The following is a 17,864-nucleotide window of genomic DNA, read 5'->3' on the forward strand; positions in this document are numbered from 1 at the left end:
AATTAAACTTGTGGGAAAAGCTCACTAGTGAGTAAAATAAAATGAAACAATCACCTGCAGTAATTTACTGTGCTTATGAAACGTCAGAGTATTCACTATTTTTGTAATGCACATGGGAGGTGTTTGGCACAGTCTATCTCTTATAACTGGCTAAATAATTTAACAAGTTTCTGTTTTTGCATTGCCTTCAGCTGGTTGTTATAAGCACATCACCTAAACCCTCCTGAATTTAGATTTGTAATGAATTTAGTAGATGACGTTGACGGTATATGTACTTGGATATATAATTATTTTGGGAATTATTTCTCCTACCACTATTGTGTTTTGGTATTGCCACATAGTAGAAGATAAAAGCAAAACACTGTAAAAAGTTGACTGGAAGTGAAGCAATAGGAGTCATTGTCACAAATTCACTTTCCTCAACTAGGTACAGTAAATAAAATAAAGCTTATTTAAAAAACAACAAAAAAACCTACTAAATTCCTCTGAAGATGAATTAATGTACGCTATCATTAAGAGCACATTATTCTAAACACATTTTTAAAGTTATATGAATGGTATATTATTACAAAAAGCTTTTCAATTTTTTTTTAAAATACAAGCTGCCTTCTGGTACAGCGTATTCATATGTAAGTTTACTAATACACCTTGAACAAAGGTGTACATGCAAAATCATAGAATCATAGAATGGCCATAGGTTGGAAGGGATCTTAAACATCATCTAGTTCCAAATCCCCTGGCATGGTAGGGACACCTCCTGCTAGACCACGCTGCTCAAGAGCTGGTCCAAGAACAGCCTGGCCTTGAACCCTTCCAGGGATGGGGCATCCACAACAACCGTGGACAACCTGCTCCAGTGCCTCACCACCTTCACAGTAAAGATTTATTTTTTTCTAAACGTCTCATCTAAACCTACTGTCCTCCAGCTTGAAAGCATTACCCCTTGTCCCACTATATGCCCTGGTAACAAGTCCTCCTCTGTCTTCTTGCAGGCTTCCTTTCAGGTATTGGAAGGACACGTTCAGGTCATCCCAGAGCCTTCTCTTTTCCAGGCTGAACAATCCCAAATCCCTCAGACTTTCCTCACAGGAGAGGTGCTTCATCTCTCTTCACTCCAACAGCTGCATGTCTTTCCTGCACTCAGAACCCCACAGCTGGACACAGCTCTGCAGGTGGGGGTCTCAGCAGAGCAGAGGGGCAGAATCCCCTCCCTCACCTGCTGCTCACACTGCTTTGGACGCAGCCCAGGGCACATTTGTCAATCTGGGCTACAAGGGCACACGGCTGGGACATGTCCAGCCTCTCACCCACAGAATCCCCCAAGTCCTTCTCGGCCAGGCTGCTCTGGATCTGTTCATCCCCCAGCCTGGAGTGATAGAGAGGAGTGCCCAGATCCAGGTGCAGCACCAGCACTTGGTCTTGTTGAACTTCATGAGACTTATGAGCTTCATGTCTTGAGCTTGTCCAGATGGCAACTCCTCTCACTGATTTTAAACGGCCTAATTCACCATACACATTAAAACAGGAAAGTATTTGATTTGTCCAGTCTATCATATTTTTTCTCCAGACACTGACTAGGAATACACATTTTAAATCAAAATCAAAACCGTATGTTAGCTGAATATCCCATCTGAACCCATTCGATTTTTCAGGCACATTGACAAATATTTCAGGGTGAAGATTAAAATAGGAATGTAATAAAGGAGCTAAAGAGAAGCTGGAATTGTCTGTCCAGGGAGGTGGTGGAATCACCATCCCTGGATGTATTTAGAAAAAGCCTGGATGTGGCACTCTGTGCCATGGTTTAGTTGAGATGTTAGGGCATGGGTTGGACTCTATGATCTTGAAGATCTCTTCCAACCTAGTGATTCTGTAAATACATTCTACCTAAACCAACTCACACACAAAGACTACTAGGAGACCTACACACTCACAGAAACTCAAGTTATCACGAAACAACTGACTGAAGGTAAATCAGAGGAGGACCAAAACATGTTACTAAACAGAATAAATACATGGTCACACATTCATAGCAAGTATTTGAGCTATAAACCATATATTCTGAAATATCACCATAAAACTCTAAAAGAAAAGTTGGTCACAGAATCCTTATGCATTAAAATGGTCTTTAAACTCTTGCATTAAAAGCAATGCTACTCTCCATTTCCTGAGCCTGCTTAAGAAAAAGATTTTCAACAGAAGACTGGGGGGGGAAATACTATCAAATAATACTTGTAAATTTACCTGGCCAATTCCATACAGCTATCAGTCAAACTCGCTGAAGAATTGAAATATTCTCTACTAGCAGCCAAAACTAGTTCAATACTTCTTGCATAGCTGACTCGGTACTGTGGCTTCCCTTTTGATGAACTTGGTAGATCCACTGACCAAACACTGCAATGCATCATTTGCCCAGCCAGGTGGATATTGTCTATACTGCTTGAGCATAAAAGACTTTCGGTGAATATCTGAAAGAAAGAACAGTAATTTAATAACCTGCAGGATCAGCAGCTTCAAATAAGCATATCTGCATTGTATGGCATTAATCCCTCTGAATACAAGGGAATCCCTCTGAAAGAATATATTCAGTCCAAGCAAAAAGTCTACCGGGGAAGCATTTCTACAATACACTTAAGTAAAGCTAAAATTAACCAGTAGCTAGTTTTTATTTACTGGAAGTTTAAAAAAAATATATTAACTATCTTTTCACAGTATTACTTAAGACACCAAAAAATACCTACATTCTGAGGTGTTAATACAATGTAAGAATCTGAAAGGGTAGTTCAGTATTAAGACCTTAAAACCAACAATGTAAGAGAAGAAATTTTGTATTCCTAAAGTAAATAAAATTTTTTAGAACTGAGTATATAAGATGTTCTTTAAATTTCAATCAATACTATCTTCAAAGAATGCAAACTCATATAATGCTGCATATGCCAAAAAACACCTAATTTATTTCAAGACAGAAGTTTTGCCCAATTTAAGACACTCAAAATACTCTCAATTCCTTACAATTTTTTTTTATGCACAGTCATTACTGTCCTAAGGAAAAGGAACATAAAAATTTAATCATTTCAGAAATATCACAGCTGCAACAATATGGCCATTATCAAATGTTTAAAAGTTCATAACAAATTCCAGAGGATCAATGAATCATAGAAGAGTCCAGGTTGGAAGGGATTTCTGGTCCAACCTTTCAAGGGAAAGAGAGCATAAATGAGATAATTTAACACTCTATCCAATCATATTTTATTTCAAGACATTTCTTTTCTAGGAAGAACCTTTCCAAACCATCTCATGCTCTGGAAAGGAAAACAGTTCAGTGCTTCTTAAAGAACATCACACAATTAGATCATCTTCCATTTCACAACATATTAACCTTCAAGGAACAGTGAGAGATGCAAAGTATACAGGTGACCCTTCCTCCTCAAGATCACACACAGAACATTTACCTCTCACAAAATTTATGAAGTCAAGAGGACAGAATTCACTACACATGAAAGAAGAGAGCAAGCATCACACTGAACTTCGCATGGGATTGAAAATCCTAACTGCCTCATCAATTTATCAATTCTGAAGATATCAAAGTATAACTGCATATGACAGCAATACATTTCAAAGTATTTTCAGCACTCCTACATAAGTTTTTCCAAAACCCATTGTTATGTTTCTTTTTTAATCATATGGCTCAGGGTTAAAAAAAAATAATTCAATGTTAATAGAAAACTTTCATTAAGATCTGAGTAAAGCAAATTCCTTATTTGCAGAGTGCTCTAGTGCTAATTTCTTAACATGCACTTAAAATAAATTTCAAATACACTAAGTTGTAGCCTACCACAAAACCTTGACTATTAAACACGTTGCAGTTTTTCTAGCTGTAAAACAACAGAGAAAGAGATTTTTCTTATATATAGATTGAATAGCATGGTCTTTTTCTTTTTCCTCTAAGAGCTAATCAGAGGGGTAGCCATAAGCAATTAATTCTGTAACCTGCAATACAACCTGCTTCTATATAGATATAAACATTAATTATAGGAAATACAGTAATGCATCTGTAATAAATTGCAGTATGCCGAAGTAAAAATGTAAATAAACAATATATGTCACAGCAAATTCTCATCTGTCTAAGAGCTGCCTTTTACAAATACTAATGACATTGTTTTGAACCCTATGCAAATGCAAGCGTTTTTACCTTCAATGAAATTAGATTTCTTATTTCACACAATTTTACTTCAGTTGCAAGCATTAGAAAGTCCATACTCCTACAATGATCTTGGAAAATATTATCAAACCAGAACTTCATATTTAAGAAATGCTTGAGTGAAGATAACGTTTTATTTTCATTAGTCTGGAGTGGTTATTGCTAAACACATTTGTACACAGAATTACAGGCTATGTGAGAAAATCCCACAAAGCTGACTCAATTTCTAAAACGTTGAATTTTAATAAAAGATACACAGGGTATTTATTGGAGGAGCTCTAGATGAAACAAAAAAACACCAGAAATTTTTTACTTAAATAAAATACTGTAAAAAAAAAAAGGCAGCAGACAACCAAGTAACGACACAGAAAAATGTATTTACACCTGTGAGCAACAATATGAAATAATCATGTGTCGCTTACTTGGGACGTAAGTCAGTAAGGAGACATAAAACTCACCTCATAGCAAGTATCTGAATGTAAGCACCTATACACCTTCTGCTGCATGTCCAACATATCCTGGAGCAATTCCTTCCACTGTGTCTCACCAACGGACGGTTGCCTACAAACATGTTTTAAAATTAAATATTCTCCTCCCCAACAATTTTTAAGAAAAGCAGTAGATTTCCATCACCAAAAATATGAGTTTTCTCAAATGCTACTTCAATATTTAATTAGACTTTTACCCAGAAGTGATTCAAAGACAGAAAGCTTTTAATATTAATTCATATTAAAACAGTATCTGTGGAATAAAATGGTTTGACAACAACACAGTACCCAAAGTGCTTTGTCTGTTTTCTGTGGGATAAGACAGAGATTTAAGCAATAGTTCTCAAGATCCCCCAAGTTTTGATAACTTTCCATAATACATCAGGAAGGTGGAAGTGCTATCTTCCTGCTGATCTGGGAACTGCAGGGTGAAACCAGGTCTGTGACACCAATGAGGATCATTAAAGTGCTGTGCATTGTACACAATCTCAAAGAACTAATCAATGACATGCAATTACACTAGAATTAAGCTGCAACTTTATTTTCTTTCTTAAAATTGAGTGGTATTCAGATTCTTGACAGTCTGGATCTATGGCTCTCTCATTATCCACAAAGCTTCAACTTCTTCTCCTCTACCAAAACTTTTACTAGTAAAAACACTATGATTGTTTTTTGACATTATCTTGAGCCTTTCAGATTAAAAAAAGACCTTTTTAAATTACGTGAGTTAATCCCAGCTACTAGTGATTTTCTCATGTGGCATTAGCTTTTACTTTGGCAAAACAAAGGGTCTCCAACACAAGTGGAAAAATCAACATTTTTCCTACAGAGGCATTGTCTTGATCTTTGAAAAGAGAGGTTTCTAAAAGTCTTAAAAAGCTTTCAGACTACTAAAAATATAAGTACCACTCTACCGTCATGGATAAACTGTTGTGCGTATTTGCTTTAAATAAGAAAGAAAAATCACCCAACAGTTATGGCTGGTTTTCTCAGGATTCAAAATTTGTATCTGCTTATATCAAGAGCCATTTAATAATTCATATACAGTTGAAAGATGATTTAAATGAAAGAGGAGTTAAAGTAGAAAAATTCAAGAATTATACTGGGAATATAAGTGGTAAAATCAATACCTAAAATCAATAAATACCCCTATTACAAGGATTCCAAGCAAACAAGCCAAAAACCAAATCATTATTTTACAAATCCTACACTCTCAATAAAATTAAACCGGTCTTAAAGGATCTCTTTTACAATATGTTAACTTTACAAGTTCATCATCCTGCAGTATTTTGCAGCCTGTATGCCTTTTAAGCTTCTTTACTTGACCACGAACATACTGAAGCAGCTTTGAAGGCAGGCAGAGACTTTTGACTGTGGAGAACGCAGCCAAAACATTAATCACGTTAATCATCAGCTCAACACAAGTGTCTGTGTACACCGGGGTGAACAGCACAGCTCCCTCCTGCCACAAAGCAGGCAGGCTCTGTTACCTCACTGCCCTTCCCCTCTTGTCCCCTTGGAACACTGACTTGCGAGCTGTGTGCCTCGTCAGCCTGATCATCAGCTTCCGTGCCTCCTCGGCATTGTCCTTGGTGTCTCTGACAAAGGACACCGGCTTCTGCAGGCCGTGCTTCTCCAGCAGCTCCGACACACTGCAAACACAGGCAAGGCAGCCTTTCAGAGCCCTGCACCACTGCACAGCTGCTGCTGCAGCAGCAGGACTCTCAGAGCTCTCCCAAAATACGCACTGCAACTGCAAACAATCTCCATAAAATCTCTTACAGTATAGATCAGTCAGAGTAACATCACCTATATTTTTAAAAATATATGTATATCAATAATACTGTAGGGTAAACACACACCACCAATACCTGATGACATAACTTCACAGTTTTAGCCTTTAGTCACCCGAAGCATTATGGAGTATCAAGACCAAAACAAATTCCTCAGGTTAACCCTCTTCCCCCTTGCCAAAAAAACTCCACCAAAAATAAAACAAACAAAACAAAAAAATCGCCAACCAAACAAATTTTAAAAAAATCTCCAACAAAGCCCCCCACAAAAAACCCAAAGAAAACAGAAAAAAACCAAAACACAACCCCCCAAACTTTTATTCCAAGAAAAAAAAAGCATACAGATAATCTTGCTGACAGCATTAAAAAGAAGATAAATATTTTTGCTGATTTCTTATCATAAAACGTTCTTGGCTATGCCTAGTGATTTCTGCAAGAATACAATATTTATTTTAGCAAAATTAAATACCTAAGAATTTGTTCCAGTTCATCTACTTCATCATGAAGAGTGTTAGTTTTATCGGTTTCAGGCCTGCAACGATATCACACAATTAAATATATACATACACACATACTCCTTATAATTTCCTCTTGTAATTTGTATTACACAGCTATGAAGATAAGCAGTCTGACATACTCCTTGATTAAAATTAAATATATGTTTACTCGGATGGAAATATTTAAACTGTTGGGTTTCTTGCTGTAAAGACAGTAAAAATTTAGAGAGTCCCTCAGTTTCCCAAGCACAGAGATTTTCCTTCTTCCTTAGACTTTTCTCAGGCTCTCTCCTTCCTTCACCTAAAAGAGACTGGAAGAATAGTTTGCACTTCACAGATCACAGGATATCTCCTCTTCAAGCTTTTACTTTCCTGAGCCTCTTGAGCTTTTACTTTCTTACTGGCCCCTCAATAGGTTTTCTATCTTCCCTCTCTCACAGGGACATATTGCTGCTTTTAAGTTAAGTGCAAGATGCCACTATTGTAACAAAACCAGTAAGACAGCACTAACACTTGGTCTCAATTTATCAGACTATAAAAGTCTAAGAAACAATACAGAAGCAGGTCTAGGCTGCTACTTTAACTCTTGTTTTGCTGCATTAACTGGTGGAGTATGTACACAGCAGAAATATACAGACACACATATTACAGTCATGGCAGCTCAGAGGTGAACAGAATATTCCAGTAACTCTGTCTGCCCTTTATTACTTAACTGCCCTTTTTTAAGCACTAATTCACAATCATATTAAATATTTCTAAAATATTGCCAAATAACCAGCTGAAAATATTTACCCATATCCTCTTTGTGGAAGGCATTCCAAAATATCATAACAGAGAGAGAGCTGGTCATCTCGCTCACAGCTATAAATACACTCCAATGCCGTAATCATAAGCTGGTCCTGATCAGGAATAATTTTTTGCTGACACTAACAAGAAAAGAAAGTACATTGGTTTTTATTTCTTGTTTCTAATTCAACAGTCAATTTTCTTTTGAATATAAAAGGATATGTACTCCAAGTATATAAACTGTTTTCATTAGAATGTCTTTTGCTAACAACCTGGCAAAGTCATAACCCAAAACTTACCTTGGCTAGTTTTCTGCAGTAAAGACACTTAAAAGAATAGTGGTGTGCCTTTCTGAATTGGAGAGAGTGCAGGACAGAGGAAGACAACTGCTGCAAACATTTGTCAGACTTATTTAATGTGTACAATACTACCAACATACATAAAAGAGCTGTGGTTGTGCTTCGCTGTTTGATTTCCGTCCATACACTCAGAACATTCAATAGCATGCAAATATGTGCCCGTGTGATTTGGAATAATTATTTAAGCCATAGAAGCAGCATGAAATACACAGCAGGTAACTTCAACCCTTACTCACTCAACTCTCACCTCAATCCTAATGGCCTCCACTTTATTTTTTACATTTGCTGTGCAAGGCAGGAGAGGGGGAGTAACTCGAAATCTACTCCTAGTAAAATTCCTCAAGAAAAAATAGTGAGAGGATTAAACTCTTTCATATCCACTTTTTAGGAAGTAAATATGCCAGGAATTTATTTTAAACAGGTTGCCGGGAAATTACTTCAAAGAAGAATCCATGCAATAATTTTTATTCTACTAGACTAGAATCATTATTACATTAGTTTGACAGTTTAGCTGCATTATAATGTATGGTAAAAAAATTTCAATTAATGTTTTCTAAAGCATAACAAATCCTGGGTCCAAGAAAATGAGAAGATCAGAAGGATGATCTGACTTAGATGAACTAACTCTATTTCTGAATTAATCTCTTCAGGAAAAGAATTTCCAAAGAAACCAGTAGAATCAACAGAACTCTTTACTTACAGCAGGTTTTGAATTGTGAAATATCTTCAGAGGTAGAGTCAAGTCTTCCTTTGCCAGTGTTACTAAATATTCTTTAAAAAGGGCATTTGCAAGACCAGGGGACTGATTTTCACAGCGGTGGAGAAAAGGGATCATCCACTGATAAACATTCTTCACATATTTTTCATCTGAGGACTGGAAAGAGCAAAGAGTTAGAGAGAGGAAATATAAGAACAACTTCATCGTCCAAAACAAGCAGGAAAAGCAAAAATCAAATAGAACCTTTTTTGATCAATATAACTGAAACAGTTATCTTCACCTATTACAAACAGATCACTACATCATAAAGCACAATCCTTCTGCTACCCAGTGGCTTGGGGAAACTGAGCAGAACAGAAGCTATTATGTGAGGAAAGCCTGTCTTACTCCTGCAGTTTCAGAACGAGTGAAAGATCATGCAAGCATGTCAGAGTAGCATTACTTTCAGTAATTCAGCACGAATGCAAGACAGAAAAAAAAGTGATGAGTGGCTACATAAATCCAAATCCAAAACCAAAACCAATCAACCAAACAAAACAAAACAAACAAAAAACCAACCAAACAAATTTAATTTCTTAGTATTCTCCTATTTTCCTCTGGTGCTTATATGTTCTTCAACTGAATTTCAGATCCCTGTTCCATCTCTAGCTATTTTTCAATCCTTCCAAGAGATCTTTTTCTATTCTAAAGTGCCATGCTCAATACAGAGACAAAAACACACATCTGGCGCCAAGGCAAATATTAAAGTTGCTTAACAATATGTAAAGACACCAAAAATATCCAAGGAACACATTCAATACTATTGTATCTGCAGCATCATCAAGAGCTACACTGAAGATCCTTAAAAAAAAGGCCAATGAAAAGGCAATTCACAGCTTTCAAAATAACATTTATTGACATTGAGCGCTCGGCCAGGGATAAAGTGGGTCTTTGAGAACACTGAGCAAATTTAGCTTTTGGAAAGAAGGGAAGAAGGAAAGAAGGAAAGAAGGAAAGGAAAGAAGGAAAGAAGGAAAGAAACCCTACCACAACAGCAACAACAACAAAAAGGAACAGTGAAAATGCAGATTTTTTAATTGAATTAAAGATGGAGGTTCATCAGAAAAATGACAGTGTCTTTATATACATATGATCCAGGGTAACTTGAATTCCTGAATTTCAAGATATGCTTATTGATTTATTCAAAATACTTACATTCTTCATCAACAGTCGCAGCTTCTCAATATCTTTCATCTCTAGAAGTTCCTTCAAAGTCAAAGTTCGATCACCATCAGTCTCATAAACCACTGTCTCAAGAGTGATCAGATTGTCACAAAGCACCTGCAGACCAGGAATGTTCCTCTCCATGCCAAGACGAACAAGGGATAGAGCACAGTCAACCTGAAAAATAATTTAAAAAGCACTGCTGTACCACTGTTTGCCAAACACCAACTTCAATCCAAGTCCTGTCTGTGCATCTATTTTATTCCCCTGTTGCTTAATAGATAGTTTCAAGTTCCTAGAAGTTTTTGTGGATATTTTGTGGACTGTATATTCCTAAATGGATTGTCCTTCTCAGATTCATGAAGACCTCATAAAATGCTTAATCTTAGGGGATGATATTGTTATATGCTTTTCACCAAGATGCATTGTACTGATGCATGTAAATTAGAATATTAGTCCTTCTGGAAATCACATGAAGCTCATTTCAGTAGATGAAATATGAAGGAATGCTTTAAACTAAGACAATCAGGTAACTGACATGAAACGTGACTTTTTTAGCTGACCATGATTTAATAATTTTAATTGTTGCATTTTATGTCACAAAAACCAACTACACTCTTTTTCCCTAGTGACTGAAACTACCCTTGTATGAAAGGTTCCATTTTGATTTCAAAGAACACAACACTGGCTGTAAATATTCAGCAAGGCAGACATAAGTCTTGAAGAGTAGAATGCAATTCAGTTTATATGTTACATAATTTAACTGATCCTTGGAAGTTGCTTTTATTTCCATACCTACTGATTGGTTGTTAAGATCACAGGCAAGTATCATTAAAGAGAGCCCTGGAGGAGTACAAGCTTGTAGAATAGAAATACTCACTCATCAGAACTAACCTATAGTGATACTTCCAGTCACCCTCCTTTTCATGCAACTAAAATGGCTTTAGAAGCAATAAAATACCGGAGCACACAAGAGATGAGCTCTGTTCTTGTGTGCAATGCTTATCTTTATCTCATAGAGCTTCAAACAGTATTAACATATGAAGAAAATCAAGCAGAAATAAGCTGCATGGTAGTCCCACAGACGCACAATAAAACCGCCAGGAATTTCATGACAAAATCATTACAGTACCATTTATTGACATAACATGATATGTGTGACTGGCACATACCAATATACATAACACAGCAGCATGTGAACAGGTAACAAAAAACATTTCCCAACATGCTGTGCACAACTTTCCCTCCCTTAGTTAGAAACATAAAATGCAATGGTAAACATTTCTCATGGATTACAAAAGACCTACTGTCTGCTATGGTAAACCAAATGAAACAGAATCTACTGGCTTCCTGACTCATTTCTATGGATTTATTATTTGGCTGAGTAAACTTAGAGCAAGCCTAAGTATACTGCAAAAGAAACACAAGAAATACAAGTACTTCAAAAACCATAATGAAGTTGAGACAGTGTACATTACTGAGGGAAAAGTGTCCTATTAATATACATTAAGACTGTTAAGGATTCTGTTGAAGAAGGCTGCTCAACCACCACCATTTCCTCACTGCTATTCTCACCTGCATTGCATATTCTTCAATTTCCTGTGCTCTGCTCAAATACCAATCAGTGACGAGATCTACAGAAAGGTGAGTAGTCCTGTACTTCAGTAACTCAGGCTGTATTTCATACAGAAACTGGCCTTCATCTTGCAAAGTTGGTTCAATAACCATCCTTTAAAAAAAAAAGTATATGTTTAAGTATGTATTTGTTTACCTATATTTTATCAGCTCTTTTCCTAAAACTTGTGAAAGAAAATGATATGATCAACCTAAAACAGTGAGTGTTAGTTTTTGTCAGCAAAGGAACTGCTAAGAGATTTTGAGCAGCAGATAGATCATGAAAGAAATAATCTCCTCTACTGAACTAGTAAGATATTTCAAATGTGTGACATTCACATTTTCAAATGTGAAACGCTCTCTACTGAAGATCTGGGTTTGCACAACCTCTGCTTTCCATTTCCTCAATCAGTCCCCCTATGAAAGCTGAAAACACAAGTTAATGTGTACAAAAATAGTGAGTCTTACTAAGTCAATTCCCACATTTTTATAATTAGTAAATAAATTCTTTGTATTTTTGCATTTACATACTTACCTGCATTCTGGTTTTTCACACCAGTCTTCCTCACGATGTTTCTGCTCATTCCAAGGAAGAATTTTCAATGTGCCCTTCTTGTAGCTGGTATGACAAAAAAGAGAAGCTCTACATAATTTTATGTCTTTTTAATTTGTCATGGCACTCAATTAATGGAATACAAAGCATACAAAAAATATTTCAGTCAATTCCTAATAAGTTTGTCAGTCAGTTACAGTATTAATTAAAGATTCATTACTTCTTAGTGCAGCTTTACAAGTGTGGTTTTGCTTGTACGTTATCCATACAAACCCATATTCTAGCTATACCATTAAAGAGTAAATAAAAAAATTAATAAATTTTCTTACTGACCATGCTTTAAACAAAGGAAAAAACTCATTATATGTTTTCAGATTTTATACCATTTCACACTAAGTATTCTGACTTCATATGCTGTCACAAAAGACTGAAATTAGTAAAAACTATGATATTCACAACTTGAAAAAAAATACAATTGTTCAAATTTTAGCATAAATCTCCATACTGAAAATACATATACCCTGCTCTGCTGATCTTCTCAAGTTTAATGTGAGTTTCTGACCACAAACTTCTACAGTGAAATATCCTCTAAATACTGAGGTTGAAGAAAAAAAGAAAAACTGTTTAAGATGCAGGTTAAGAATTTAATGGATTATTACTAGAATGATTAGTTATGGCTTAGTGTAGAAGGCTAGCTGTTCATGCTGCATAAAACACTAGAAAAACATGTCAAGCTATGCAGAACATAAACCAATGGGCAAGAGAAGAACTTTATAGGTTCTGGCACTTGCAGAAATAAGAAACAAACCATGTACAAAGTAGAGAAATTAGAGTTGCAGCATACCGGAACAATAAGCTATTTTAAATTTAATTCATTTTCTCCTGACCCTGAAAACAAACAGCAACAGCAATACTACACAGACAATCCCTATTTATAAACTAACAACTGACACAATCTTCTCTTCCCTTGAAGAGCAGCACTGTAACTCAGTAGCTTAAAAACAGACACAACTCCAACCAACAAATCAATTTCACAATACAGTAAGAGTCAAAATAGTAAGCTAAAAATCATCTCATTTAGCAACAGCCATTAAACTGATTGAACAAAGCAAGGCATGCTCATAACCTGCCCTGCCCCATACATATCTCACCCAGAAGGCTGGGCACTCTTTTCTTTCCCTCCTCTGTGCATTAGCAAACAATACCTTATGTGTTAACATAGTCATTCCAACCCTCCAAATGATACATGCTGAAGTAATACAACAGTAAAATGGTAGAGACAAGTTTGCAGATTATAGAAGTCAAACAAATGAAAACTGCTAATTCCTGTGTCAGAGCTATAGCAACACCTGCTTTCAATTCCAGTTCACCTGAACAAGATACTCTATGGCTACCTTTATAATAATGCACCATGTAACAACATCATTAAAAAATAATTTAAAAAGAAAACTCCAAACTAGCATTTGTGGTATAAACAGGAATAAAGTCACTTTCTTATTTTTGAAAGATTCATCATCAGCCCATACATTTTGGGGATAAGGGGTGCTATAGTTGCGTAAATCTTAAATAACATAATTTACCAATAATGTATCAATAATTTGATGTTCAAAAATGACTTCGTAAACGAAATTAATATAGCCATATTTCAAGTGTCGTACATGAGAACGTTATTATGGAAGGCCCAGTTTGTAGTGCAAAAATTCTCTTTATCAGTTGAAATGGCAAATACCAGAAAAGCCAAAGTATGACCAATACTCTCTTCCAAAACATAAAATCAGGACAGTATAAGCAGGACTTGATATTTCAACTGATAATGCTCTTCTTTTCTGTGTTCTATTTAATAGAAAAAAAAGCAGAACAAGATTTGTCTAAGACAATTTCATCTCTTAGCAAATTTTTCCCATTCATTTCCCAGTAGACTTAAGAAGACATGTCAAGGGGACGTTGCTTGGTGACTCATTTTGTCTGGGGAAGCAGGAGGATGTGAAGGCAGGGAAAAGACTGGGAGTAAAGTTTTAGAAAAGTAGAAAGTTACAGACACAGCTGTAACACCGTGGAAATTATAGAGGAAAATGCAGTTGCTCCTCCTGATTTGCCCCACACAACACGTGCTAATGGGACCTAAATGAAGGGTGGAGCAGAGTGGAGACAACATGGCCAGGCTTGGCTTGAAATCCATGCAGAGGAGGGAATTCAGCAGCACTTTTTAGCTGGTAAGTCACAGAGCAGCTAAAACCCAAAGGAGATAAAGAAAGACATCTTGCTGTTGAACCATCAACCATGGCAAAAACACTCTCCTTGGACTAGTGCATATTCTCATCTCAATGTTGTATCAGATACTCTACCAACGTTCCCTGCACCCCCAAGGTATCTCCAACCCTCACCGAATAGGTATAGAAGTATAAAAGTGTGTATATATATATATATATATATATATAAATACACACATAATTTCTTCACTTAAATGTAAAGAAATAGTATAAAAGTTAAGAAGGGGAGAAGTCAGGAAAGACTCCATTGTAACTTCTGGGATTATCTGATGGGCTGAACCTGTCTTCTGCCCCACAGGGATGTCCACTGGGTAAAAACCATGTTCCATGCACACTGAATGACTATCTCGAGCTACCTTTTGTTAGGGAGTAGAGCTTACTATATGATGTAATACATATTGCTTTGAATACATTTTTGCTGTCAGGTACTATCACCAGCAATCCTTGAACCTTAACCTGTCACAGTTCTATTAATAAAGAGTGTTATTCTATGAATTGTAAGCCTGAGTCCTTCAAGGGGACTGGCAGATACTGGCAGTGGGAAACACACTGGAATAAAGGTGTGGAAACCCAGGAGGGGTCTGGTTCTCTGTCTGGCACAGAACTGCCCTCCGACCTAGCACCACTCCATGAAGAGTCCCCATAATGGGACACTGTCAGACTGGTCTGGCACACGGGTCTCAGACTAATCAAGCATAAAGAGTTTGAGGAGACCTGTTTTCATGTCACAGGGGCTTGTTTGGTTTTTCAGTTGGTTGGTTGGTTTGGGGTTTTTTTGCTGATGTTGTTCTTTTGAAAGGAATTAGGTGGGTTTTTTTTAATATTAAAACACCTTCTTAATGGGAAAAAAAAGGAGCTTTTATACAGCAAAGAGTTTCATTTCAGAAACAGTCTCATATGTCTGCAAAACTGCAGCAGAACTACTATGACAGAGTAACATGAAAAGAAAATTTCCAAGTAACAACTCCAGTTTTACATTACAGATAGCTTTTTCCTCCAACATTAGCTCACATACTAATGTCTTAACTCCTATTCTGTCTCCAAAATTTGTAATGCACTTTGTTAAAATTATTTTATGTAGTCCAGGCCCATTTGAGATTTTTTCTTTATTAGCAAAACAATAAAATAAAAATTGCTTTTTGATAAACTACAGGGGTAAGACGATTCTCAGTTGTTGGCAAGAGAAGGTGGCAAGAGAAGCTCTAAAAGCAGCCTGAGGGCCTAAGCAGTTTTAAAGGCTGAAGAATCACAAAGCAAAGAATTGGCACTAGATTCTGCCCTTCCCTTAGTCTCATTCCTTCACACACCCCCACTAAGAACAGCCCAAAGAGTACCAAGGAACCTGTAAAACAAGGTTTGATCCTCTCTGTCAGAAATTTCTCTCACTCACCACTTGGCTGAGTCTCCATCCCTGGATGGTATTTAAAAGACATGGAGATGTGTCACTTAAGGACACGGTTCAGAGCTGAACTCGGCAGCATTAGGTTTGAAGTTGGATTCGATCTTAAGGGTCTTTTCCAATACAAACTATTCCATTATTCTACTAAAGAGAATACAAACTGTGCCCCTACCCCTCTCTTTCAAAATCTGGCTCTTGCAAGAGTCTCTGATGCATTTACCTGACTGTGGAGCAGCAGAGGAGACACACAGTAAGTAATTACAGCAAGACCCATTAAGAAATTGCAGCACATGTTGCTCATTGTATTTATTCTGAAAGCAAAGTCTTGTTCCCAGCAGTCACTTGCACTTCCACGACTCTCTTAAGTAAGAGCTTCCCACCTAAATAAACCTTCCTATTTAATCTCAGAAGCCCAAAAGAAACTTCAGGGAAATTTTCTTTGGATTGGCTGCTCCTCCAGTGGTTCCTTTGGTTGTTATTGAGACAAAGAAGTCATGCAAAATAGTAAGGAAAGAGGCATGAACATGTAATGGATATTTAAACTCCAACATTCTCCTCTTTAGACTAACAAGTTATTAAAAATTACTACAAATAAACAAATACAGATGTTTAGAATGCAAATTTAAAACCACCCCTGCATGAATGAGCTCTGAATGACAAGGAACCAAGACGTCTCAAAACACACACAAGCAATCCTAATGTACAATCCTTCCATATGAGATTGGAAGGGAAAAAGAAAAAAAAAAAAAACAAAAAAACAAAGAAAAATCTAATGACCCAAGCCTGTACTGCCAAATACCATACTGAACACATTCTGCATAATTTTGCTGTCACATCCAGCATACTTGCCATAGATTTGGTGAACATGCAGGACATATAGTTCCAATTAAGAAGCTGTTTCTTTACGGATTCAGTAGCACAAAAGGTTTACAACTGAAGTTGGCAAAACTTGCATCTTTTTAACTGAATTATGTTATGTATCAATACAAATTACATGTTTCTAACCTCCAATTATTCTTAACATAGTTGAGTTACTTTGCTGACTCTGATAAACAATTATTAGACACAAAAAGTTTAATTTTTATGCAAGCAAGTATTAGTCACTCTGGCCTAAAGTCAACAGTTATTAGCAAACGCTTCTTTTTGTAGACATGCAATCAATCTATATCCCTAACTATTTTCAGAAAATAATCTGCATTTCCCTCTTCTCATCTAAAAATTCATCCTTTCTTTCCTATCCCTATAGCACAAAAGCCACTTGAGTGCCCTTAAATTCCAATTGCTTCAATTTTTTTTTAAATAGGCTTTAAAATTAAATCCTTTCCAAATAGTAGAAGTCATTAATTACATACAGACTGCATTAAAAATCATTTCCCCAACATCCCAGGTTTATAGTGTCAACTGAAGCAGAAGGTTTACTGCTTAAAAAAAGTAATGATTAGGGAAGATCTCACTCAATTCAAGTCCCCAGGCTCTCCCCTCTGTGAAAGTTGCTTTCCTTCCCCCTTTCCCTGCAACTTCAAAACCCATCAAGTGACGAAGCAATGTGCAACTCTGCCCTGCCTGTTTTCTCAAAAGGGCACAATAAAAATAAAGGTGAAAAGTACAGAGACAAGCAATATGAATGACTAGAGGCAAGAAGTGTATGATGTCCCTTTTCTAAATGCCAGAGCAAATTGAAGAATCCTGGAGGAAGGAAACAATATGCCAAGACTGATACCATGTTGTTCATGTTATCATTTTATTTAAATAGGAAATTGTATTTCACTGTACTGATTTCCTACAATAGTGTAAATACTGGTAAGACTGGGCCTCGTTTACAATAAAGAGCAGATACTGTTTTACACAACACATAGCTAAGCTGTTAAATACCTGCTGCATGGCATAGAAGATAAACCACCAGGTACGTGGGTTCAAAAAAGAATGAATTCCTGGAATAAAGTCTCATGGAAGTTTACTACATCTAGAAAATATCCAGTTGAG

The 17,864-nt window shown here is 36.5% G+C and overlaps 1 protein-coding gene across 2 annotated transcripts in view; it reads right to left on the bottom strand.

Annotated features, from left to right (window-relative positions):
• The window catches only part of NBAS (NBAS subunit of NRZ tethering complex), a 160,666-nt gene that overhangs the window by 104,039 nt on the left and 38,763 nt on the right, over window positions 1-17,864 (bottom strand). For both annotated transcript variants that reach the window (XM_014894964.2, XM_088162424.1), the window contains exons 22-30: window positions 12,195-12,278; window positions 11,621-11,774; window positions 10,037-10,222; window positions 8,825-8,998; window positions 7,772-7,905; window positions 6,952-7,014; window positions 6,219-6,341; window positions 4,660-4,762; window positions 2,245-2,468 (exon numbers count right to left, since the gene is read on the bottom strand). In XM_014894964.2, coding sequence (XP_014750450.2) covers window positions 2,245-2,468; window positions 4,660-4,762; window positions 6,219-6,341; window positions 6,952-7,014; window positions 7,772-7,905; window positions 8,825-8,998; window positions 10,037-10,222; window positions 11,621-11,774; window positions 12,195-12,278 — 1,245 coding nt within the window. The remainder of the gene's footprint in view (window positions 1-2,244; window positions 2,469-4,659; window positions 4,763-6,218; window positions 6,342-6,951; window positions 7,015-7,771; window positions 7,906-8,824; window positions 8,999-10,036; window positions 10,223-11,620; window positions 11,775-12,194; window positions 12,279-17,864) is intronic.

The sequence above is a fragment of the Sturnus vulgaris genome, chromosome 3, assembly GCF_052056855.1.
Source record: "Sturnus vulgaris isolate bStuVul1 chromosome 3, bStuVul1.hap1, whole genome shotgun sequence".
Classification (NCBI taxonomy): domain Eukaryota; kingdom Metazoa; phylum Chordata; class Aves; order Passeriformes; family Sturnidae; genus Sturnus; species Sturnus vulgaris.